Source organism: Camelus dromedarius, chromosome 1, assembly GCF_036321535.1.
Source record: "Camelus dromedarius isolate mCamDro1 chromosome 1, mCamDro1.pat, whole genome shotgun sequence".
Classification (NCBI taxonomy): domain Eukaryota; kingdom Metazoa; phylum Chordata; class Mammalia; order Artiodactyla; family Camelidae; genus Camelus; species Camelus dromedarius.
The window spans coordinates 48,503,965-48,529,051 of record NC_087436.1 but is presented as its reverse complement, the minus strand read 5'-3'; the positions used below and the strand labels follow the sequence as shown (position 1 = coordinate 48,529,051).

The following is a 25,087-nucleotide window of genomic DNA, read 5'->3' as shown; positions in this document are numbered from 1 at the left end:
GAAGTCCCATCAAGTTCTCAGGGTGAAGATCTAAGAAAAATTCCCTCATGTCTCTTGTAGGAGGAGGGGCAAAGTAAGCATTCTGAAATACTCCCATAGTACCCCATTCTCATTAATAAAGTCCTGCCCTCAAGGGAAGCTGTTTTACCAGAGCCTAACTGAGCTGAGGTAAGGGAAATTCGGGAGTCTAGCCCCACTAGTCTCTGGTGTGAGGAAGCGAAGTACCCAAGTTCCAGCTCTCTCTGGCCTTCCTGTCTCACTCAAAGAGGGGGAGGGAAGCTGAGAGGCTCATAGCCCAGTGATCACTACAGTACAGAGACCTAACAATAGGATGAGCCCTCCTATCGACTTTCCTTCCTCACCTTACCTCTGTATGTAGAGTTCCTATATAATTCAGGGGATTCCAGCTGAAAAAACTGCAAGCCTCAGACCCTATTTAAAAAACAATCTCCAAAGAAATCCAAAGACAACAAAGATAAGAACAAGAAGACTTGGGGAAATTTTACCCTCTGACAAAAAAGCTACACGAATAGTAAATAGGTAGATAAACATGAAATCTTGCACTTAAAGGCCTATTTACCACAATTCCTTTTACTTATATATATATAATTGTTTCAAAAAATACAATTGTAAGGCATGCTAAAATGTAAAAAAGACATGCTGAAGAGACAAAGCAAGCTTCAGAACCAGATGTACAAATGGCAGAGATTTTGGAATTATCAGACCAGCAATTTAAAATAACTATAATTAAAATGCTAAGGGCTGTAAGGGAAGAAATGGACAACATGCAAAATCAGGTGGGTAATATAAGCAGAGAGATGAAAATTCTAAGAAAGAATGAAAAGATTTAACCTACGTGTAAACAGGAATACACAAAAGAGGATAGAGAAAGGAATGGAGGAAATATTTGAAGTAATGATGACAGAAATTTTTAAAATAAAACATACACCAAATGATGAAATCCAAGAAGCTCAGAGAACAACAAGCAGGATAAATTTTTTTTAAAAAGTCTACACCTAGGCATATCATAGTCAAACTATAAAAACTCAAAGACAACAAGAAAATCTTAATAGAACTAAGACAGAGGTGAGGGGAACTTTACCTATAGAGGAACAAGGATAAGAATTACATGGGATTGCTCTTCAAAAACCATGCAAGCAAGAAAGAGAGTGGAGTGAGATGTCCAAAGTACTGAAAGAAAACAAACAAACTAGAATTCTGTATCCAGCAAAATTATCCTTCAAAAGAAAAGGAGAAAGACCCAACTTCACGTTGTCTAAAAGAAACCCACTTTAAATATAAAGTAATAGATAAATTAAAAGTAGAGATAAGGGAAGTTATACCATAACACTAATTAAATGAAAACTGGAATAGCTATATTAATTTCAAACAAAACTAATTTCAGTGCAAGGAACATCATGTACACACATACAAACATCCTATTTACAAGACCAAAAATAAACTATCTTAGAAATAAATCTGATAACTGATCTACAGACACTAAAAAGCAAATTTTGATATAAAACAGGACCTAAATAAATGGTATATCTATACCATGTTCAAGAAATAGGACTCCATATGTTGAAGATACCAATTCTCTACAGAATAACCTACAAATTCAATGCAATTATAATCAAAATCCTATACTTCTAAAATAAAATTTGACAAGATCATTATAAAAATCAAATAGAAGGACTCCATGTTAGAGTTTGTATTTGAGAATAAATTGGAGATCTCCCTTGCTAGGCATCAAGATCTCATATAAAACAATGTATTAATGTAGTGTGCAATTGGCTAAGGTTATACAAATAGGTCAAAGATCAGAATAAAAAGCCTAGAAACATATCCATGCATATATGAAAGAGTTGGCATTACAGATCAAAAAAAGTAAATGGCGGATTATTCAATATATAGTGCTGAGACAAGGGATTATTTATTATAAACAAAATATGATATTGGACACCTACCTCACATCTTATTCAAAAAAAAAAATCTGCCAGTGAATTAATGGACTAAATGTGGAAAAAAGTCTTTAAATCTTTTAGAAAGAAAACAGAAAAATTTTATAAAAAATATGTTTATAATCCTGGTATAACTTTAACTGTTACAATAAGTAAAATATATCAAATAAAACATATTTGACTACAAAGAAAAACATTAATAAAATTACGAATTCTATTCATTAAAAGACACCATGAAAAAGTTAAAGGAAAAGCCACAGATTAGAGGATACATGCAGTACCTACAGGCATACCTCAAAGATATTGTGGGTTTGGTTCCAGACCACCACAAAAAAGCAAATATCATAATAAAGTAAGTTACACAAATTTTTTGGTTTTCTAGTACCTATAAAAGTTATTTTTACTGTAGTCTATTATACAATAGCATTATGTAAAAAACAAAACAATGTACGTATCTTAATTAAAAATACTTCATTGCTAAAAAATGCTAACCACCACCTGAGCCTTCAGTGAGTATAATATAATATAAAATCTTTTTGCTGCTGTGGAGTCTTGCATTGATGTTTATGGTTGCTGAGGGATTAGGCTTGTCACTGCCGAAGGCTGGGGAGGCTATGGCAACTCCTTAAAATAAAACAATGAAAGTAAGCTGCATCGATTGACACTTCTTTTCATGAATTATTTCTCTGAAGCATGCAATGCTTTTGATAGCATTTTACCCACAGCAGAATTTCTTTCAAAATTGGAGTCAATCCCCTCAAAACCTACTGCTGCTTTATCAACTAAGTTTAAATAATATTCTCAATCTTTTGTTGTCATTTCAACAATTTTTACAGCATCTTCACCAGGAGTAGATTCCATCTGAAGAAACCACTTTTCTCATCCATAGGAAGCAACTCCTCATCTGTTATTTGAAGTTTGATCATAAGAATGAAGCAATTCAGTCACATCTTCAGGCTCCACTTCTAATTTTACTTCTCTTGCTATTTCTAACACATCTGTAGTTCTGTCTTGCCCTGAAGTTTTGAACCTTTCAAAGTCATCCTTGAGGGTTGGAATCAACTTCTTCCAAATTCCTGTTAATGTGGATATTTTGATCTCTTCCCATGAATTATAAATGTTGTTATTGGCATCTAGAATGGTGAATGCTTTCCAGAAAGTGTTCAATTGACTTTGCTTAGATCCATCAGAGGAATCACTATGCATAGCAGCTAGAGCCTTACTTAACTTACTTCTTAAAGAAAAAGGCTTGAAAGTCAAAATGAATCCCTTGATTTGTGGGCAGCAGAATGGATGTTAGCAGGCATGAAAAAAATATTAGTTTTGTTGTATATCTCCATCAGGTCACTTGGGTGACCAGGTGCATTGTCAGTGAGTGGGAACATTTTGAAAAAAAAAAAATTTTTCTGAGCCGTAGATCTCAACAGTTGGCTTAAAATATTTAGTAAACCACGTTGTAAATAGATGGGCTGTCATCTAGGCTTTGTTGTTCCATTTATGGAGCACAGGCAGAGCAGATTGAGCATCATTCTAGAGGGCTCTAAAGGTTTTCAGAATGGTAAATCAGCATTGCCTTCAACTTAACATTACCAGCAGCATTAGCCCTTAACAAGAGGGGTCAGCCTGTCCTTTGAAATCGGGCATTAGCTTCTCCTCCCTAGCTATGAAAGTCCTAGATGGCATCTTCCAATATAAGGCTGTTTCATCTACGTGGAAAATCTGTTGTTTAGTGTAGCCACCTTCATTAATTATTTTAGCTAGATCTTCAGGATAACTTGCTGCAGTTTATACATCAGCATTTGCTGCTTCACCTTGCATTTTTATTTTCTGGAGATGGTTTCTTTCCTTAAACCTCATGAACCAAGTGCTGCTAGCTTCAAACTTTTCTTCTGCAGCTTCCTCACCTCTCTCAGCCTTCACAGCATTGAAGAGAGCTGGCCTTGCTCTGCATTAGGCTTTGGCTGAAGGGAATGCTGTGGCTGGTTTGATCTATCCAGACCACTACAACTTTCTCCTTATCAGCAATATGGTTGTTTTGCTTGTTTATCATTCATATGTTCACTGGAGTAGCACTTTTCTTCTCCTTCAAGAACTTTTTCTTCTTATTGACAACTTGGCTGTTTGGCACAAGAGGTCTAGCTTTTGGCCTACCTCAAATTTTGACACACTTTCATCAATACTAAGCTTAACCATTTCTAGCTTTTGATTTAAAGTGAGAGATGTGCAACTCTTTCTTACACTTGAACACTTAGAGGCCACTGTAGGGTTATTTATTGGCTTAATATCGATATTTTTGCATCTCAGGGAACAGGGAGGCCAGAGAAGATGGAGAGAATTGGAATAGCCAGTTGGTGGAACACTCAGACACACACTATATTTACAGATTAAGTTCGCTGTCTTATATAGGCTTGATTCAGGGCGCCCCAAGACAATTATAATAGTAACATGAAAGATCACTGGTCACAGATCACCATAACAAATATAATAATAATAATGAAAATGTTTGAAATATTACAAGAATTACCAAAATGTGACACACAGACACAAAGTAAGCAAATGCTGTTGGAAAAATAGGGCTGACAGGCTTGGCTGATGCACGGTTGCTACAAATCTTCAATTTGCAAAAAAATGCAGGATCTGCAAAGTGCAATAAGCTAAGTGCTATCATTGAGGTATGCCTGTATATAGCCAACAAAGCATCCATATGTGAATACATTTTTAAAAGTCCTCAAATCAATACAAAATCACTCAATGAAAAAACTGGAAAGAGATATGAGCTAAGTAATGCCTAAAAGAGATAAAAAAAAATGGCCAAAAATATGAAAAGACAGATAACTGCACTTTAATCAGGGAATTAAAAATTAGTATTATAGCAAAATACGATTCCACTTGTTTTAGAACAATAACTGCTTTAAACTTGATAATACCATGTGTTATTATGTATGTGGAGAAATGAGAACCCTTATCCAATTATGGTAAAAAGATGAAGTGATAAAAACCACTTCTGTGAACAATCAGACAATATATATACTAAGCTGATGATGTACAGATCCTATTTTCCAATAATGCCATTCTTGGGCACATACCTTAAAAAAATTCTCATATATATCATGATATCAGGGAGGAATTTAAAGCTTCATGTGTACCTGTAAGGTTTTATTTTTTAAAAAAAAGAAAAGGAAAGGAAAGGAAAGAAAAAACATTTGAAGCAAATTTGCCAAAATACCATTCTTACATTTCTTAGCTGGCATAATGACAATGTCACAGTGGTATCATCTAATAGTGAGCTTCTATCTCGACCTTGTCCAAAGCTTTCACCATCTTCAAAGAGAAAACTGAAAGGAGATTTAAAAAATAGTTAATTATTTTAATGAGCACAGAAATCTATTATTTCTTCTAGGAAATAAAATGTATTCTACATCATCAATCTCTTCATCAAAAGAAAGAAATTTTAGACTGAATGGGTTAATAAAAAATGTAACTGTTGGTCAAAGTTTCTCCAGACAATTCACATTTAAAAATATATGTTGAGTTGGCATAAATACAGTATATAAATATAAAGTATTTTAGGAATACAAAAGTATGATTTACACTCTTTGTTCACACAGGTGCAATGCTAAAATTACTCTCCTGACACTATGTAAATGTGCTCCTGAGGAAGTTTATATGAGCAAAAAATGATAAAGGGAAGAAGAAAGAAAAATGCTAAGGATGATCATTTCTCAGAGGAAAGAATGCTGAATAATAAATGCATGGAGTCTGTTTAGAGTTTTAGAGAATTACTTTTGAGAATTTTTATATCCTTCAAACCATTTATTCTTGGAATTTCCATCATTTTATTTCCTGATTTTCTACTTAATTCATTCTATGAACAGCATAATTAAAGTTAATATTTAAAAATCAGTTTAAGGGGGGAAAAATAGAGAACAAATGCTATATTCAAACAATTAACCTAAAATTTAACACATGAAGAAAAATATGATCAGCAGATGATTTCTACAGTTACTTACAAAGATCAAATCTAGTCCTGGATCTAAAATTAAAACTTTAAAGCACTGGTGGAAATGCAAGAGATTCAGGTTCTCTACTTCTTGAATAAATATGAAGAACAAGGGAACAGTAGCAATTTTGGCCCATAGTACTGCATTATCATTTAACTTCTAGGTAATTTATAGGATGGTGTCCAAGAACTTACACAGTTCTGCAGATTTTTTCAACAGTGAATTAGCACCGTGAAGATCTCTAGACAAGTAATGATGTCACTGAGCACATTTTAAAATATTATTAGAGGTATAAAATAGTTCCTCATAAAGGGTACACTAGCCTAGTTTATTAGCTCTCTTAAACATTACTGTCTTTTCTAATTTGCACATTTTTCATTTATTGATCACCAATTACTGTGAGAGATTTCATAATAACTTTATTTCAAATAGATCATAAAGTAAATTCTTTATTAAAAACAATATTTATTAAAAATAATAAAAACATTGATGGGAACTCTGCAATTAGAAACTCCAGCCAAGAAAACAAGCTATTGACTTCAAATTGCGTTCATAATCACTTTGTTGGAATGTCTACCAAAAGAAAAGAATATCAAATTTTAAAAATGTCATTACTAGATTTTTCTCATTTCCAAGAGAAGTTTTCTTTCCTTACTTGGGGAGTGTGCAGATAGGTGGTTTGGATCGAATGATTTCCTTATTCACAAGCTCTTTTTCCAAGTCACCTCCAGCTAAACACCATAGGTAATACACTTCTTCAATAGATCTTTCTGCCAGGTAATCACTGTTTATATCTATTAATGGCAAATTAAAAAGAATCATAGTTATCACACTTTCTGCTTTTATTAAAAGGCAATAGGCAATAATAGCTGACATTTTAGAAAAGTAAAAACTGAAGAACGTAGTAAGACTCCCTTTAGAATATTCATACTACAAAATGCACAGAGGATGAAACGCAGATTTACATATTGGTTGTACATTCAGTTTTTTTGAGAAAAAGTATAATTTTTACCTTCTTTATCAGAGATATATGGGATATATATCCTATATATCTCAGATATATTGAGCTCTGTGGGATAGAAATAAGGGCAAGAAAAAGTGTTTGGGTAAGGAATCAACAAAAATTGCCCCATCCTTTGTGTATTGAGGCAATTGCTGCCTCTTCTGAGAAGTCTCTCTTGATGTCTCAGGTAGGTTTTGCTTCCACTTCACTATGTTCATATTGACCTTCATTTACAATAGCAATTGTGAGACTAAATGTTTGTCTGCCTCCCCATTTGGCGTGAATGATACTTGAAGATACAGTGTACGAAACGTAGTAGGAAGTCAATAAATATTTGACTGAATGAATGTTTAGTAAATATTTTATGGCATGACTTATGCCATGATAACTTTTCAGTATAAAAGTACCTTACTGGTGTCCCTAAAAAACACATTCTGGGAGTTTTAATCTTCACCAGAGAAATGAAAAGAGAAAAAGTGATATTCTGTTATAAATGTGGAATATAATGATATGGACCTCCTACCAATAATATGATTTTTTGAGATCATTTAAAATAAATTATAAGCAATATGATGTATAAATATTGGTTTAGTGGAAATTCCATCAGAAATTAGATGATTTGACTTTAGGTTTAAATTTGAGATGAAATAGGACTTTGGTTTGCATAATAAAAAAAATTTTTGGTACTACTTCCTTTCCTCAATTCTTAAAGTTCTTGGTCCAAAGTAATTTAAATTTAAAGGATTAAAAGTTTAGTTATATTTTAACCACTTCCAGAATTATTTCTTAATTCTCAGATAAGTATCCATAAAATCTCACTAATGTAAATATATATATTGATGATAAGTTCAAAAATGAAACTAGGACAAGGTTTTAAAACAAGGCTCATATTCTTTGCCTTAGTTATGATTACCTTTACACAGCTGACTGATATCCTCCGGCAGAGTTAAATCAGCACATCTCAGAGAAGATGAAAACAGGCTGGCAGGTTTGGTAAAGGGAATATGTAAGGGTGACACTTCACTGAACACCTTGTCCTGCATTAATTCATCCGGGGTTGGCCTTAAGAAACACATTTAAAATGCACAGCATGAATGAAAGTCTTCAAAATTACCCTAGAATAATGGCACATCTTCAAGTGGATAGTTAAAAGTCTTAAACACCTTATTAGTATAGAAAATAATAAAGCTCTCCTTTATTAGAGTCTTAGTAGAGTCTTAAAAAATAATCAAGTGACTGCAAGTAAATGCTGAATTTTTTTACCTTTGTTGTGCTTTTTGTACTAAATTTATGATGTATCAAAAGTTATTACATATGAGTATCTCCACTGTTTACTTTTAGCTTGACCATCATGTACCTCCTTTACTGAATATCTTAATTAAGTAATAAAAATTTAAACTGATAATACTTTTGGTTTTCTTCCTAGTCTTAGTTTAATGTGGTATATTTACCCCAAGCTATGCTTTAAATACCATTCCTCTCTTCCTAACACATCTTAATAAAGATGTTTTTCTAAAGACAAATTGGAATACATTATTTTCAAATATTACATACATACAGAGTTTAGGGATAACTGTATGGCTAACAGTGACATCATCAAATGAAAATAAATAATACAACTTCTAAGAAATCCTTTTATATTATCAATGATTGTTAACTCATCTCATGGTTTATCTGGGTTCTTTTCTATAATACATATTTGCCAATAAACTTTTGTTCTCATTTTTTCTCATATCACTTGTATCATATCATTTGTATCTCATATCATTTGTGGAATATCTACATTCCACAGTTTAGCTGATTTTCTAATTGGAGGCTAGAAAATGAACTAGTAACTTCTTTGGTATATGCTCATTTTCTGACCATGGTTTAATTACTTTTTCTTCTTTTATTACCATACATTAAAACCATAACTAACAGTTATGGTACTGATATAAATTACATATTACTATAAGTTTAAATATTCTTATTTAATCCATTAGTATTAAAAAATTCACTACTTATATGTTAGGATCTCAGTAATAATCCCAAACTCTTAATATCAACCTCTTGGAAGGGTGGAAGGTGAGGCACTTCTTCAAAAGATCTATCACATTTTCAGGAAGTTCCTGGTAAATAAAGAGAGAAAAGAACTATTTTAAATGATCCACTTAAAATTTTACATTACTTAAATGTTTGCTACTTAAGGACGTTCCGACATGTTTTGAAAGTCTTTATTTGGACTTTATACAAATTCATATTAGTTTGTCACTCTGTGAAACAGCAAATATGTAGAGAAATAAACACAGCTATAAAACAGTTTGCTACTGGATCCCACGTATGCAAAATAAATTTTCAATAGCAGATTTGTGACAAACCTTTATAATGTCCAGACAACCATGCTCTTCAGCCAAAACTATTATAGTGTCATCTACACAGTCTATAAAAGAGAAAAATCATATGAATTAAAGCTGCTTTTCTAATTTATCAAATGGAAATTGAGCTCTGATAAAATTTTTTTAATTGCATAATGCAGTTTTGGAACTTGGAGTATTAAAAAGCTTGAGACTTTGTTAACTTTACTTACATGTTTTGATAAAAATAAAGACTTCAGATACTAAGCAGTAATTGAATCACAGCTACTGAAAAAGAGCAGCTTAAATAGTGGGATAAAGGAGTGATTCAAGGAGGTAAAGATTCTCTCTCTCCCTCTCTCTCTCACACATATTACTCTTTAAAAAGGCTTTACTATATTTTTATGATTATAAGACTATTTTTATTACACACAATTTGGAGAATATACACATATTTCTCTGGAATTTAAAGTGTAAGTTTTAGTCTGTAGACTACATTTAGAAATCTCCAAGACTCCTTAATAGTTATATTATCAATCTTTGAAATTAAAGTGGTAAATATGGTAAAATTTTATGCAATTTTGTTTATAATTCATTATTATTTAATATTTACATATTATCTTGTACATATCCTTATTTGTAAACCTTATTAACCTGGACACCAATCTGTCACTCTTTTACACAAAGTGCTCTATCTCCTTTTTACCACCCGTGTTTAATTTATTCTACTCTTAAGTAGATTACACAAATTTACAAGTTTGAATTACAAATATTTGTATCTAATATGCATGTACAATATATGAGGTTGTTATAAGGAAAAATAATATTCTTCCTTAGTCAATACAGTATTCACATATGATTCATCAAACAGAAAGCTCAAAAGTTAAGACATTGTCTGAAGGTAACTGCTACAGAGAAGTACAATTTTATATTCTCATATTTTGATTTCACAAGTTAGTTTACTTGGCTAGATCATAAAGCTAAGACTGTATCCATGCACATTATAATGCCATAGTGAATAAGGAAAGATCTATTATAATATTTCAAAAGGCATTTCTTAAACTGTTCTGCTAATGCTTACCACTGATCATTAAAAAATTTGAAGAAAGTAAAGATATTTCAGTGTATTCACTATTTAGAAGAACACATCCTCAATGTGCATGATTACAGTCACTAAAGATTATATCTACATTTGAAAGACAATTAATTGTGAGACACTTACCTAATGTAAGCAAAAATTTTAGTCTTTCAGAAATATCCAAACTCTGAAATAATTTTCTTCCCTAAATAAAATAGGAAGAGAAATTTTGTTAACATTTACATCATTTTTCTTATGATGGTCTTTTTTTTTTCAGAGCTGAAAATGATTTTATTAGGTACTTCTATTTCTCTTTAGAGGTTTTATTATATTTTTTGAGTTAGCTCCACTAAAGACAAATCATTGGGGACATAACATTTTTTTAAAAGTTGCATAATATTTAACATTCAAATATTTCACATTTCTAATGATCATTATATTCTAGCTTGATCTCAAGCATTCTTCACTTTTGAGACTCACTTATACCTGGTTGTCTAGAGAAACTCCAGGCTACTAGGAATCTTATTTGATTAAGAGACCAAGATGACTCCTCGGAAAGATTCTTATTACCCTTTCATCTACCCAATAATTCTTACTTATATATCACAATCCAGGTCATCTGTTGTCTCCATTAGGAAACATTCCATGATGCTCCTTCCTCTTTCCACGATGACTTAGACAACCATCTTTGTGTTCCCATAGCACCTGATATATTTCTTTAAGACACATGCATTATATTTTAATTGTCCCCTATTAATTGGCTTCAAGGGGCTCCTTGGAATGGAGTCTGGAATCAAACACTTACAACTTCAATGATTATGGGTTCAACAACTACTGTGTGCCAAGTTGGAGTATTCATCCCAAGTCATGTATGTTGAGCAAATTACTTAACTACATTAAGTTCACTTTTCTCACTTCTAAACTGGAATGCCATGCAGGTTGCAGTGAGGGTTATATAATGTATAAAAAAACACTTAGCATTTTCTGCACAAAGAAAACACTTCATAAATGTTGGCTACTGCTATGTTTTTCTTATTATAATCAAATTAAACTTCTATGATCCTTTAAACAGGCTCAGAAGGAGAAGGCTTAAGAAGATAACCTGGTCTTTATGTAGAGAAAGAGACTGCTTTTCTTTTTTTTTTAATAGAGAGGAAACACTTTCTTAAGAACTTACTGAAATAGAACTACAAGTGGAGAGATCATTGAAAAAAGTTGCCATTCTTCTTTTTTCTCAATTTCTTATACTATTATCAATATTAACCTTCTAAAAATGCAGGTTTGATTTCATCAATATCTTGTTTAAAAACTTTAAATGGTCCCACATACCCTATATAACTAAATATATACTTCTCAATACAGCATTCAAAGTCTTCTAGGATATGGCTCCACTATAACTTTTCAGTCTAAATGCTTACTACTTACTACTTACCTACCCTGTGATGAACACACACACAGACGCACACACATAGACACACAAAGCAGGTAAATTTGATTACACTGGGCCTACATAGGCCTACAGACTGACTCATGTTATTTCCTTACTAGTAATTTTCTCTTCGTGTCTATCAAAGTTCTATATGGTCACTTCTTGCTACCCACAGGGGGTTGGTTGGTCCCAGGACCCACTCAGATACCCACATCCACTGTTGCTCAAGTCCCTTATATAAGATTGTGTAATACTTGCATATCCTCCTGTACATGTTAAATCATCTCTAGATTACTTATAATACCTAATAAAATGCAAATAATATGTAAATAGATGTAAATCAATGTAAACAGTTGCTGTCGTATGGCAAGTTCAAGTCTTGCTTTTTGGAACTTTCTGGAAATTTTTTTTCAAATGTTTTCAATCTGAAGTTGGTTGCATTCGTAGATGCAACAGAATACAGAGGGCAGACTGTATCCTTTATTTCATTCTCACTTCTGAATGTTAATTTTGTGAGTTAAAGAATTCAAAATTCAAAATTATTTTCTCTTAGCACTTTGATAGTATTGGCCACTGTTTTCTTGCATTCACACTGCTAAGAAGTTCAGTGCCAATCTAACTGATATTCTTTGTAGGTAATATGCCTTTTCTTTCTGGCATACTTTAAGATTCTCTCATTAACACTGATAAAGACACCAGAGCTTAGTAAAAGGCAGCTTAGTGTGTTGGTTAAAGGTGTGTAAAGCTTTGGATACAGATTGATGGATACAAATCTGCTTAACTGCTTACTATTATGTAACCAGGACAGGTTGTTTAACCTCTCTGTACCTCAGTTTCCTAATTTGTACAGTAAAGACAGTAACTAGATAAACTTTGTAAGGCTGGTGTGAGTATTGATTGAGATAATAGATGTAAATAGATTATACAAGTACCTGGCACTTACAAAGTGCTCAATAAATGTTACCCATTATGTCATCATAGGTCATCTCCTAAAAGTTTAGTATGAGATTTCTAGATATTTATTGTTGTTGTTGTTTGTATGTTGTGATTTTTTTCTCTTGCCTTGCGAGGTAATTAGTAGGTTCTTCCAAACTGAGAACTTCACTTTCTACTTCTGGTACAAATATTAGAATGTCTGAATCTATATTCCCTGTCTTTGAAAATTTCTTTTATATTTTCAATCTCTTTATCTCTTTGTGTCATATTCTGGGAGAATTAATCAGTGTTTAGTGTGTCCAGTTTCCTATGATTGATCTATTTAGTTCTTTATTTCTTTATTACAAATAGATTTTTTTTTCTTAAAACTCTTAACTGGTTCTCATTTTTTTCAGTAAATGTCCTTGACTTCTAGTTTCTATATTTCTATGTTTGTTTCATGAATTTAGTTTTTTCCTTTCTCTCTTAAAAAACACATAACATTTATTTTAGAGTCCTTTCTACTGTAAATAGAATGTAAATTCTATTCATTGTTTCTTTTTCATAGATGTCAACTTCAGATGCTTGGTGTTTCTCAGATATGCATTCATCTTTTAATACAGAGTTCCTATACATCTTTTGGACTATGGAAACTTCTGGGTGGCAGAGTAGCTGTACTGACTTTCTGGTGATATGGCAAGAGCTTCCTAGCAAAATGTTATAGCTTCTCATCTATTTCCTTAGAATTTCTAGTGTACCAAAAGTTCCTTTTGTTAAATGTTGGTGTGTTATTAATTTATATCTTAATATTTTGTATGAAATCTAAAGATTTGATGAGGTAGAGGAAGATTTAAGCCATCCTAAAATTAGACTGTCTAAACTTTTGGCAGCACATAAAATGTCATGAAGCCTCTGTGACGGTATTAATACTTACTTTCTTGGATTTCACACAGCTCTCTGGTGTTTATCTTCAAAGTTTATGAATTTACATTAAATTATAAGCTCTTTGACAGTGCATCTAAATCACAGTTTATTCACTACTGCATTGCTATATACACAGTAAATACTCATCAACATTTGCTAAATTGAATTACTCATATAAGGCATACTTAGATCATTAGTAAAGAGTTTAAATACAGGTGATGGTAATAAAAAGAAAACGCTATACACTTCACATTTACACTTATATATATACTTCACAATCACATTCCAATAAAATTCTTCATTTAGGCTATGATTTTAAACAAAAATAAGATTTACTATCATTTTAAATCAATGAAAAGTAAGATGGTCTAGATGAAGGACAGCAAAGAATCAGAAAATCTGGCACTTTCCCTTAGAAAAAGCAATACCAATGTGTATGCTACCATGTTATTATGACTATTTTAAAATTAATAATAAAATCTAACATTTATAGACTGTTCACAATTCAACACTCAATTCTTTATATACATTAAGTATCCAAGTACTTTATATACATTATGTCATTTACTTTTTCCAACAGCTTTACGATATAGATACTACTACTATTTATGGGAGTGGAGCCAAAGCCTTAAGAAGTTGGGTTAGTTACCCTAAGTCACACAACTATACTTTCCTGCATTAGATTTCAAACCCAGTTCTGTCTAACCACAAAACTTGGCTATTATGCATTACTACTTCTGTTGTTGTATTAATTCTCAAAATGCACAAAATGAAGAAAATAATGTTAACCTAACTCTTAGATACGGTAAATATCAATGAGTTAGACTTTCAAAATACTTTAAAAACCCCTTGGAAGACAGAACAATAGATGAATAATAAAAACGTCTGCCTCTAAAGACCTCATAGTTCAAGTAAAGCAGATAAATGTGACAAATGCTATAACAGGAGAGCAAAGAAGATAGGGACCTAATCCTGGCAGGTGTTTGGACACAGGATTGACAAAATGTTAGTTGTCCCTCAATATTATTCTCATTTTGAACATGACCCTGTTAGTTGACCCTCCAAATCCATTCTTGCACCTATATGTGGTCACATGAGTAAACTGTCACTAGTGAAAAGTACAAAGTTGATATTTGCAATTTTACATCATCTTCTTAAAGACTCATTCCTCTCCTTTTCCTATGGCTAAAAAAGATGATAAAAATATTTTTGGAAATTAGATGGTTAGAATGGTGGAGCCAACCCTGACAGGCTAGGTTTCTGCAAGACACTGTGGAACAGAGCCCACTCTAACTTTCTGTGACAGTTAAATGAGGGATGAAAACATCTATGTTCTTTAAGTTACTGTATTTTTAATTCTTTTGCTTTTAATAGCTGTGTAGTCTTTATTACCTTAATAAATATAGAGGATATTTGGGGAAGGCCTCATAAAAAGCAAACTCAATTACAAAGTGAGTCTTATAGGAGACAGAACAGGACAGAAGGTATTTGAGAAAGAAAGAATACCACAGAAGAGAAAGAGAGTATGAACATACCAAAGTGTGTAGGCAGTTTCAGTGTAAGCTTTTCTAAATATGTTTAATCTTTTCACTTAGTAAAGTGTAAATTTTTCATACTTAATAAAAGTGTAAACATTTCTAGATATATATACCAACATAATATACAAAAAAATCATTAAGCAGGATTTTTTAAAAAGTAAAATTGAGATTTAAGTCTTTTCTCCTTATGTCTGGTCAATTTACAAAGCAAAAACATATTATTACTTAATAGCTTTCCTATCCAAAAATATTTTTCTAATAAATATACAACTTATTCTTATTAATTTATTATTTCTTCATACATACCACACAAAGCTCAAATAAAATGATTCCAAGAGACCAGACATCTGATTTGGGGCCAGAAGGCAACGGTTTTTCACTTGGTACATGATCACTCGTCTTGAAAATTCCTTGTGCAATTACCTCAGGTGCCAAGTATGATGGATACCTACAATGATATATTTTAAAAATGAATAATGACTATAAACTATAAACAGGAAAAGAAGTATGCAGCAGTACATTTTTACTGTCAGTACAGTAAGATCTATGCAAAAGCTCAATGCAATAAATTAACAATTCTTGCTATGAAGAATTCTAAACTAACCATCATAATACAAGTCTTTATGTCTAGGAATAAAGAGCAAATATATGAGTCTCAAGTAATTTAAAACCTATCTCTACAACATTAGTTCTTTTCTCTGCTTTCCTCTGTGTTAACACATTGTCTTCTTTCAGTCTTCCAGGCTTCCAGGTGTTTTCCCTTCTTCCTTACTATCTTTTCTTTATACTTAACTCTTTTTTTTTTAAATAGTTTTTTTTTATTGAGTTATAGTCATTTTACAATGTTGTGTTATACTTAACTCTTGTTTAAAGTACATTTTATCTCTGAAAACAGTATTTGTTCTTTTGAATGCTAGGAATGTCAAAATCTGTAAAATACATATAAATTGAAAAGTAAGACTCTTTCCCATCTCTATACTCCAGTCACCCATATATATTCATGTATGAATAAATTTGACCAACCATCACCATTGTCCCATAGGGAAGCATACACAACACGCACTATTCTGTACCCTTTCTTTTTCACACAAAATATATTATGGAGATCATTCTAAAAAAATAGTTTCCTTGGGGAAACTTTTGCAGATGTACACAATATATAGTATTTTTAGCAACACTGTTTGTAACATTAAACAATCTTATGGTTACTGGAGTGGGAGGGAGGGGATAAACTTGGGAGTTAGAGATTTGCAAATATTAACTACTATATATATATATATGTAAAAAACAAATTTCTTCTGTATAGCACAGGGAAGTATATCCAATATCTTATAATAACCCTTAATGAAAAAGAATATGAAAATGAATATATGTATGTATATGTATGACTGGGACATTATGCTGTACACCAGAAATTGACACAACATTGTAAACTGACTACACTTCAATAAAACCTACCTTTAAATTACAAAAATAATAATAAATAAATAAAACTTCCAACTGGTGATCTCTAGAAGCATGCATGTGACTTTTGCCCCCAGAATTCTAATTTTCCTTCCAATCAAAAACTGATTAAATTAATTAATAAAAGTAATAAGCCCTAGGATTTTTTTTTAATGTAGATTATCTCCTTTTAGCAAGAATCCCTTCTGTAGCATAGTACTTTAACACCCAAAGAAAATTACCAGAACTCTGCTGTGAGTACTGACTGCTGAAATAAATATACGTGCTTTTCATCATCTGTTTGATGTTTTAACAAGGTATTAAGCTACTGGCCAACTGAAATAAATGTCCAATTTCTGACTCTACAATATTTTGAAACAGATGTTAACATTTTACTTTGTTGTTTCTTAATATTTGTCTTTTGAACCAACTGCAAGCTTCTTCTGGTGTAAATGTTTTCTTTCATGCCTTAGCTGTTTGATCACTTTATTTTTCCTGGCTAATGTTTCATATTTTTCTCTTTGATACCTTCTGGTCAGACCTTTTGGGTCTAAGATTTCAAAGTAAGCCAAACCAAATGGCACACAAGACCAATTCAATCCAAGCATTTAAAATTCAAACATTAACTCTTCGAAATGCTTTATGTGCTTTAAGAAAAATCACTTGCTTTCTTCTATTCATCACTAAAACCCAAAGCACCTTTAAGTAAAAGGTACAAAATTAAAGTAATTTTCGTTTGTTTTGTTTTTAGATTTCTCTCTTATACAAACTTAGACAAAATGAAGAAGCACGTTTACTGCAGCTTCTTAAAAGCTACTCCAAAAGGCAATGATCACATGTGATGAAGATACTAGAGCTCTGCAATGAATTTTAATTATATGCAAAAGGTTTTTTAAACAAATAAAGGATAGGCTATTGTTACAAAATTTTGTTTTCTTGAGTGTGAAAACTGTTGCCTATGCCACAAGTTTTGATACACAAAACTATAAGATTATGAATGTATGCACATTAATAAGTGAGCCATCAAAATAGAAAATTTTCCCATTAAACAATGAGCTTCTTCAAGATGGGAACTGACTTTATCCACTTTTGTATATCAAGCAGCCAGAAGAAAAGGTGTTCAATAAATATTTTCTTAATAAATAAAGGAAAGAATGACTAGACAGTTTAAGGTTATTAGTTATGACCTAAGTAGTAAAAATTTTAAGTAAGAAAACCTACAGTATAACTTAAAAAGATAAAAGGTGATTTTAAAATGAGACCTTTTTTTTTAAACATCTCTTTAAACAATATTCTCCTGCAGAAACTCACTCCATAACTCCAAACCACAATTCCCAATAATGGAGTGATAGGACTGTCTTTAGAGAGCCCAAAAAGCAAAACACAAACAGATATTATTAAAAACAATCTCACAGTAATTGGAAAAGATGCTTAAGATCTCTAGATAACAGTATTATATCAATTTTAATTTCCTGGTTTTGATAATTGTTTCATGGTTCTGTAAGAAAATTCTTTTCTTTAGGAAATATAAACTGAAGTATTTAGGGGTAAAGGGCCATTATGTACATTACAACTCTTAAATGATTCAGAAAAAAATTTATACATACACACATATGTGTAAGAGAAAAGAAAGAGATGAGACAAATGCAGGGAAATGTCAATTTCTGAGGAATCTTGAATGAAGGTTATACAGGAATTCTTTGTACTATTTTGTAACTTCTATATATCTAAGTTAATGTCAAAATTAAACACTTATTAAAGAATTATATTATTAACATGTTTAAAAAGCAACTACTAAATATATAAAAAATCTATATCAAAAGCACACAATTGAGTACAGGATGAAATCAACTTTCATTCCTTTCTGGAGACCAACATAAATCTGGAATTCCATGTGAGAAGTGATCAAATAAACCTCTCCAAAATTAAACACAGATTTTCAGGTATAGAATCTACCCCATTACCTCTGATATCTACAATGATTTGATTTAAGTCTTAATGTACAGTAATATCTTAGAGAACAGGGAATTAATCTTTGCAACATTAGAGAATAATACGAGAGTAATTTTTCAGTCTTGAGGAACACACATTATCACTAAGTGAGAATCTGGGCAGACTTCTTGACTTATATTTATCTAGTTCTGAATGAAATAAAATCAACCAGTAAACATTAAAGGTGAAAAAGGTCAACATCAGGGAACTTTTGTATGCTGGCAAAAACTCACTGTCTATTCTTTGAAAAATATGTGGAAATTTAGGATATGTTTAATTTAAAAGAGCTAGTTTTGTGTGAAAAAGTAATATAAGTAATAATTAACAAAATACATACTTTATCAAAGATTACAAAGTTTAAGACAGAACTCAGAAAACATACATATTCTTACCCAATTGGGAAATCAACATCATCACCATATGCTGTCATGTGGTAAAGTCCAAATTTAGCCAGTTTAACATGTCCCTACAATAGTAAAGAAAAAAACTGACTATAAAACATTTTAGTATTATTGGCAGGGAAAATTATGAACATATATTTTATAAGTAAGGAAACCATCATATAGTCATATACACTAAGAAAAAAATTATATTTTAATTTATCAAAATTTTATTAAAAACTCTCAGTATTTGAAGTATGCTTTATATTCATTACAAATATATATACACACATATATAATAATATAGATATCAAAATGACTAACATTAAACAATTTTTGCTGTTTGTCTTTTCCAGGCTTCTTAAAAAATCAAAAATGGTTTCATTTGTCTTGAATCTTTGCTTAGTATATTTTGTGGTAATTTTCACAAAAGGGTTTTTTTCCCAGGAATTTGAGTCCATTCATAATGTTATAATTTAAACCTGACGTGGACGTTCTTAACTTGAAAAGATCAGTTCACAAATCAGCAAGGCATTAGTGAATCTGCTCAATTTCCAACACTTTTTTATACTGTTTGAGAATAACCATAATTATCACAAGTGGGGCCCTTAATAAAAAACAATTATAAATTTCTTAAATCTCCTGTTTTTTTCCTTTTAGATTTTAAGAATTAAAAAAATTAAGTCAATTGTAAAATTGGTTTGTTTTCTTTTCCTCAAGAACACTATTTCCCAGCATTATAAGACATTTATATTCTAAAACAATTCAGATTGGTTAGATACTTTACTACCATAAGCATGAAATTAATTAGAATCATTTTATCTTTATATTTTAATATTATAGGGTGAGTGTATTGAAAGTCTGGAAGACAATCAGAGAAAAAGAATAATACCACTAATACAGAAAATAATTTTCCAGAAAAAAATCCTCATAGTTATTTTATATGCTCATAAAAAAGAATAAAATTATGATTATTTCTGAAAAAGTATCACCCTGCTATCCATAATTCTCTTAGCAGGGTTGACTAGCTTTTTATTAATCCCTTAAAAGATTTCCAAGCAGAGAAGCAGTACTCCAATTAAAAAAAAGAAGCTATGTATGAACAGCTGGTAAATAAAGAAGATAAGTGAGAAATAAAATAGAAAGAAGGAAGTAGGAAAGAAGAATAAAATGGAGAAAATACATTGCAGTTGTGCTATGAGAAAAATGTTCTATGTAAATAGACAATCTTACTTAAGATGAAAAGAAATTCAGAGGGGTAGACTGGGAAGCCACAATGCTTATCTTTTAGAAAATGTGTGAAAGGAAAAACAAAACATGATATTAGAAAATGAGTTTTACACAAAAAGAATAACACATATGAAAGACACATGGATTTATATAATTTAAAGTTACTTTTTTTTGTTGACCACAACTATATTACATTTCATATAGTCTTTTCATTATGAATAGTATTAAAACATATTCTAATTTTATAGTCCCTCTGATTAATAGAGTGGATCTGATTTCAGTAGCATCCAACCTGAAATAAAAAAAGAAATTACTTAATGAATAATTTGATGATTACCTTTCTATCCAAAAGGATATTATGAGGAGACAGTGCCCGGTGTACTATACCATGTTTGTTCATATACTGTAGGCCCTGAAGTACCTCAAATGCTATGCACAAAACTTTTGAATAGCTACAAAAGGAAACAAAAAGTCACAGATTAATAGATCAATTATAAAGCAGATATAGAACCTGCTTTACAGAATAAAACAAGGTTCAGTGATAAAACTGAAAGAATTATATTTTTATTGTTCCTCCTCTATTCAGAGAAAAAGAAGCTATACATTTTCTAAAATATCTACTTGCACATATTTTTGATTTTCTGATTACAACAGAGTTAATCTGACAAAGAACCTATAGTTTCCTAAAGGTTAATTTAATAGCAGCATTTGTTCTTCTAGGAAGGGAGTTTAATTTTGGTGGTGTGCAAATGACCTTCTGCAGGTTTGGCTTTGCCAAATTATCAGGACAGTTTCAGAATATATGGCAGAACTAAGTCAATGAAAACCACCTATCTTGCTCCAGACAAAATACCTAAAAAGAAAAAGAGCTACAATATATTTTATGGCAGATAGACACGAGCTTACTTTCCACATCAGTCCACAAAACAAACTCTAGTAATTTATGATTTATCACACATTTCTCTTTCCAATCCTATTCTCTCTTAAGCCATCATCTACAGGGAGCCCCAGTTTCTTTCTCTTTCTCCCTCTACTTTCCTCTCTTTCTTCCTCTGCAGTTTTTAAAAAATAAAACATCATTCATATAGGAAGTTAGGAAGAATATACAGAAAAGTAAGGGAGACTAATTCAAACCCAATCCCCCCAACCACCAATATTAACTTTTGGGTATAGATCTCTTTTCTACTTTTTTTTTTTTTTAACATTTTAAACTACACTTAAAAAAAATTAGTATCTTCTGGTAACCACTAAATTAATTTTTATAAAAAAGTATAAATAACAAGCCAACAGTGACAATAAGATGAAATTATAAAAAAGTAGTCAACTTAAAAGCAGGCAGAATAAAAGGAAAAAAGAACAAAGGACAAATGAAACAATTAGAAATTAATTAACAAATTTTAATTCAGATATATCAATTATTAAATTAAATATAAATGCTCCAAACTCACCAGTTAAAAGATAAGAATTGCCAGATTGGTAAGAATTAAGACTCAATTGTATTCAGGTGACAAGGAACCCACATTAAACAAAAGATGTAAATTAAAAGTAAAAAGATGGAATAACAGATCACTGATTGCCATGGGCTTAGGTGGAGGGAGTGTTCTGACTACAAAGGAGAATGGGAAAAACTTGCCTGATAGGATTGTTCTATTCTTAATTTTGGTGATAGTTAACAGGACTGAGTTCGTCAAACTGACTAAACTGTACACAGTAAAAAAGGGTAAATTTTAAGGTATGTAAATTAATCTCAATAAACCAGACATTAAATAATAGGCTGAATAAAATTTTTTAAAATAATGATTACTGTATGACTCCTTCCTCTAAATTAAACCATAAGAAAGACTCAGAGATGAAAAGTTAAAATCTCCCTCTCCTCCCATCCTAGTCTGACCTTCCAGAAGTAACCACTATTAGCAGTTTCTGTTTTCTTCTGGTGGCTAGACTTTTACTTAATGTAATTAACTCTTCACTATGCAAGATGATATAATTAACATATTTCCCATTTCCCTTTTCCAACTCTCTGACTTTTATTATGTATACTATATTTACATTATCAAATTTTTATAAGAGATAAAAGAAACATTCACTCCTTTCCTGAAGACTAAGCAAATAAACAAGTAAACTTATAATATGACTATACAGCAATTAAGCTCTAATGAGAAAAATTAGGGAAGAGAAGAGAGAATGTGGGGTACCAGGTTGCTATTATATATATATAGTACAAGCAAGGAAAGCCTGGCCTCACTGAGGTGACATTTGTGCAAAAAGTTAAAGGAAGTGGAAAAAAACCCCATGCACCTCTCGGGGAAACGTGTGATTCAGAGGGCACAGTAAAAGTCCTGAACCGGGTGAATGTACAGCAGTTAAATCAAAGACAAAAACGCAGTGAAGCCACTGTGCATGCAGTAGAATGAGCAAAGGGTAAGGTTGGTAGGAGATGAGGTCACAGAGAGAGCAAGAAGCCAGATCATGTAGGGCCATCTAGTCCACTGTAAAGCCTTTGCTTTTACTCTGAGACAGATGGGAAGTGATTGGTACATTGCTGTATTAAATTTAGTAAAAATTCACTGTTGAATTAAGTAGAGAAGGAAATACTAATCTAAGCCACTTAACCCCTAGCTCTCAAGAGAAAATGTCTACCATCAGGATTTAATGGCTACCGTAATTTTGTAATTATAACTATTCATGAAGATCATCATTAGCTACCATCATTTTTTATACCTCATATTATTCTTTTTGTGTTTCTTTTTTATTTAGCTACAATACATTCATGAGAAAAATTTTCATAAGGGTAGGAGGAGTAGACATTTTAAACCATGGCATGTCTTAAATGTGTTATTCTTGTCTTTAAACTTAGAATTTCTCTGTGGCCTTCAAGTGTTCTTCATTAATTGTGAGAAGTCTAATATCAGTCTGATTCTAATTTTGTTGTAGATATCCTGTTATTCCTTTCTGGAAGCTTGCAGGGTTCTTTTTCACTTTATCCTTAGTCTTAACAAAATTTTAGCCTAGTATGTCTAGAGTGTGGGCATTTGAGAATTTGTGCTTGTAAGTAGCAGGTGTGCCCTTTTAATCTGAAGACTCACATGTTCCATTAACACAAAAACATTAACAAGGAAAAGTTGATTTATTATGTCTTTGATTATTATCTCCTTCTACTGTATCTTTTAGTTGGAACTCTTAGGGGACAGATGAAAATTGGATTTATTCTCTATATCAACTTTCTTTTCATTTCCTATGAACACGGCCTTGGCTCTATTCTATTATTTAATTTCCAAGAATAGAGATAATTACAAAATTTCCTGTTCTGTTCTCTAGCTGTTCCTTTTCAATAGATCCTGTTCTTTGGTTATGAATACATTATTCTTTTGAGTCTCTCTAAAGACAATTATCAGAATTCTTTTAATTCAGGAAACAAAAAAGTATGTTATCTTTTAAAATTGAAGTATAGTTGATTTACAATGTTGTGTTAGTTTCAGGTGTACAGCAAAATGACTCAATTACATATAATTTAATATATGTATATTAAATATATAAACAATATTAAATATTACTATACCATATATTATATATTAGTATACTATATAATATATAAAACTATGTTATATATTAATAAATATAACAATTATGTTAGATTATATATTTAATATATTATTATACATGTAAAATATATATTTATGTTATATATTACTATATAATATGTTATATGCTATTATAATAAATAATAATAAAAAGAAGTATACATGTATATGTACAATTGAAAAAATATATGTTATCTTCATTTCCTCTGGGGTAAGTTTTTTTTTTTCTCCTTTGGCTCTCTCAAACTGTTTTTTCCCTCAAGTGTCTGGTAGTTCCTGGCTGTCATATTTTAATAAAGCAATAAGTGAATATTCTCCATGAAGTGTGTAAAAAAGAAACAATAAAAGTTACTATTTATAAAGAATGCTTATTTACAGTGATCTGTAAACTATTTCTCTTTATCAAATAGTTCCTTCCATATGAAAATGCCACAATAGCCAGTCTTGAGCAAATTAGAAATGTGTGAAACAAGTATAATTTATAAATAAAGTTTTCATTAATATCTGCAAAAGATAAACCAACTATGTAAAGGGAAAGATCTAAATTTTAAAATAACTACAATAGCACTGACATGTAAGTGTCCATGAAAGAATTCAAATTCCTCCTCTCTTAAAAACTTAAGATTAACTAGCAAATAAAACATAAGCTCATTTGCTCATGAGTAAATCTCTCTTGTCTTCTCTCTGTATCTCTCTCTTTCTGTGTCTCTGTCTCTGTCTCTTTTTCACACACACACTCTTTTCACAAAATCTTTTAAAGCTGATGCTGTATTCAATTGTGACACTAGAGGACCTCAGTTGCACACTATTTCAACAAGCTGTCTCTCATGAAACTAAAACCAAACCTTTAAAATGACTTTTCCATAAATAAGTTCTCAAACAGATGAAAACAGAAGACTGCATCTTCTACTTTCTCTACTTGCTCTTGCTAATTGATTATAAGGTATAATTGGAAAATATTTGCACATCAAAAAACACATTCTTGCTATTATTGAGCTAATGAGCATTTACACTGAAAGAATTTTTTTAAATTCAAACATATAAAGCTGAAGCTCATGATATACCTTTTCTTAGCCATTACTTGACACTATATGTGAATTACATTTAAGAAACTCAGTACTCTTCAGTTTAAATCAGACAGTAAATCAGATTTGCTTTTCTGCCCTTTTGTGCTCTTAAGATTTAATTTTTTAATTTATTTTAAAATACAAGGTAGAAAGGAGAGAAAATATAATGTTATTTTCTATAATGAGAAGAAAAAAACAATCAGTATTTATGG

The 25,087-nt window shown here is 31.2% G+C and overlaps 1 protein-coding gene across 7 annotated transcripts in view; it reads right to left on the bottom strand.

Annotated features, from left to right (window-relative positions):
* Positions 1-25,087, bottom strand: part of TBCK (TBC1 domain containing kinase) — a 172,704-nt gene that overhangs the window by 113,046 nt on the left and 34,571 nt on the right. For all 7 annotated transcript variants that reach the window (XM_031468145.2, XM_031468142.2, XM_064484369.1 and 4 more), the window contains exons 4-12: positions 20,565-20,679; positions 19,010-19,083; positions 15,489-15,630; positions 10,521-10,581; positions 9,323-9,384; positions 9,012-9,073; positions 7,879-8,027; positions 6,618-6,756; positions 5,197-5,296 (exon numbers count right to left, since the gene is read on the bottom strand). In XM_031468145.2, coding sequence (XP_031324005.2) covers positions 5,197-5,296; positions 6,618-6,756; positions 7,879-8,027; positions 9,012-9,073; positions 9,323-9,384; positions 10,521-10,581; positions 15,489-15,630; positions 19,010-19,083; positions 20,565-20,679 — 904 coding nt within the window. The remainder of the gene's footprint in view (positions 1-5,196; positions 5,297-6,617; positions 6,757-7,878; positions 8,028-9,011; positions 9,074-9,322; positions 9,385-10,520; positions 10,582-15,488; positions 15,631-19,009; positions 19,084-20,564; positions 20,680-25,087) is intronic.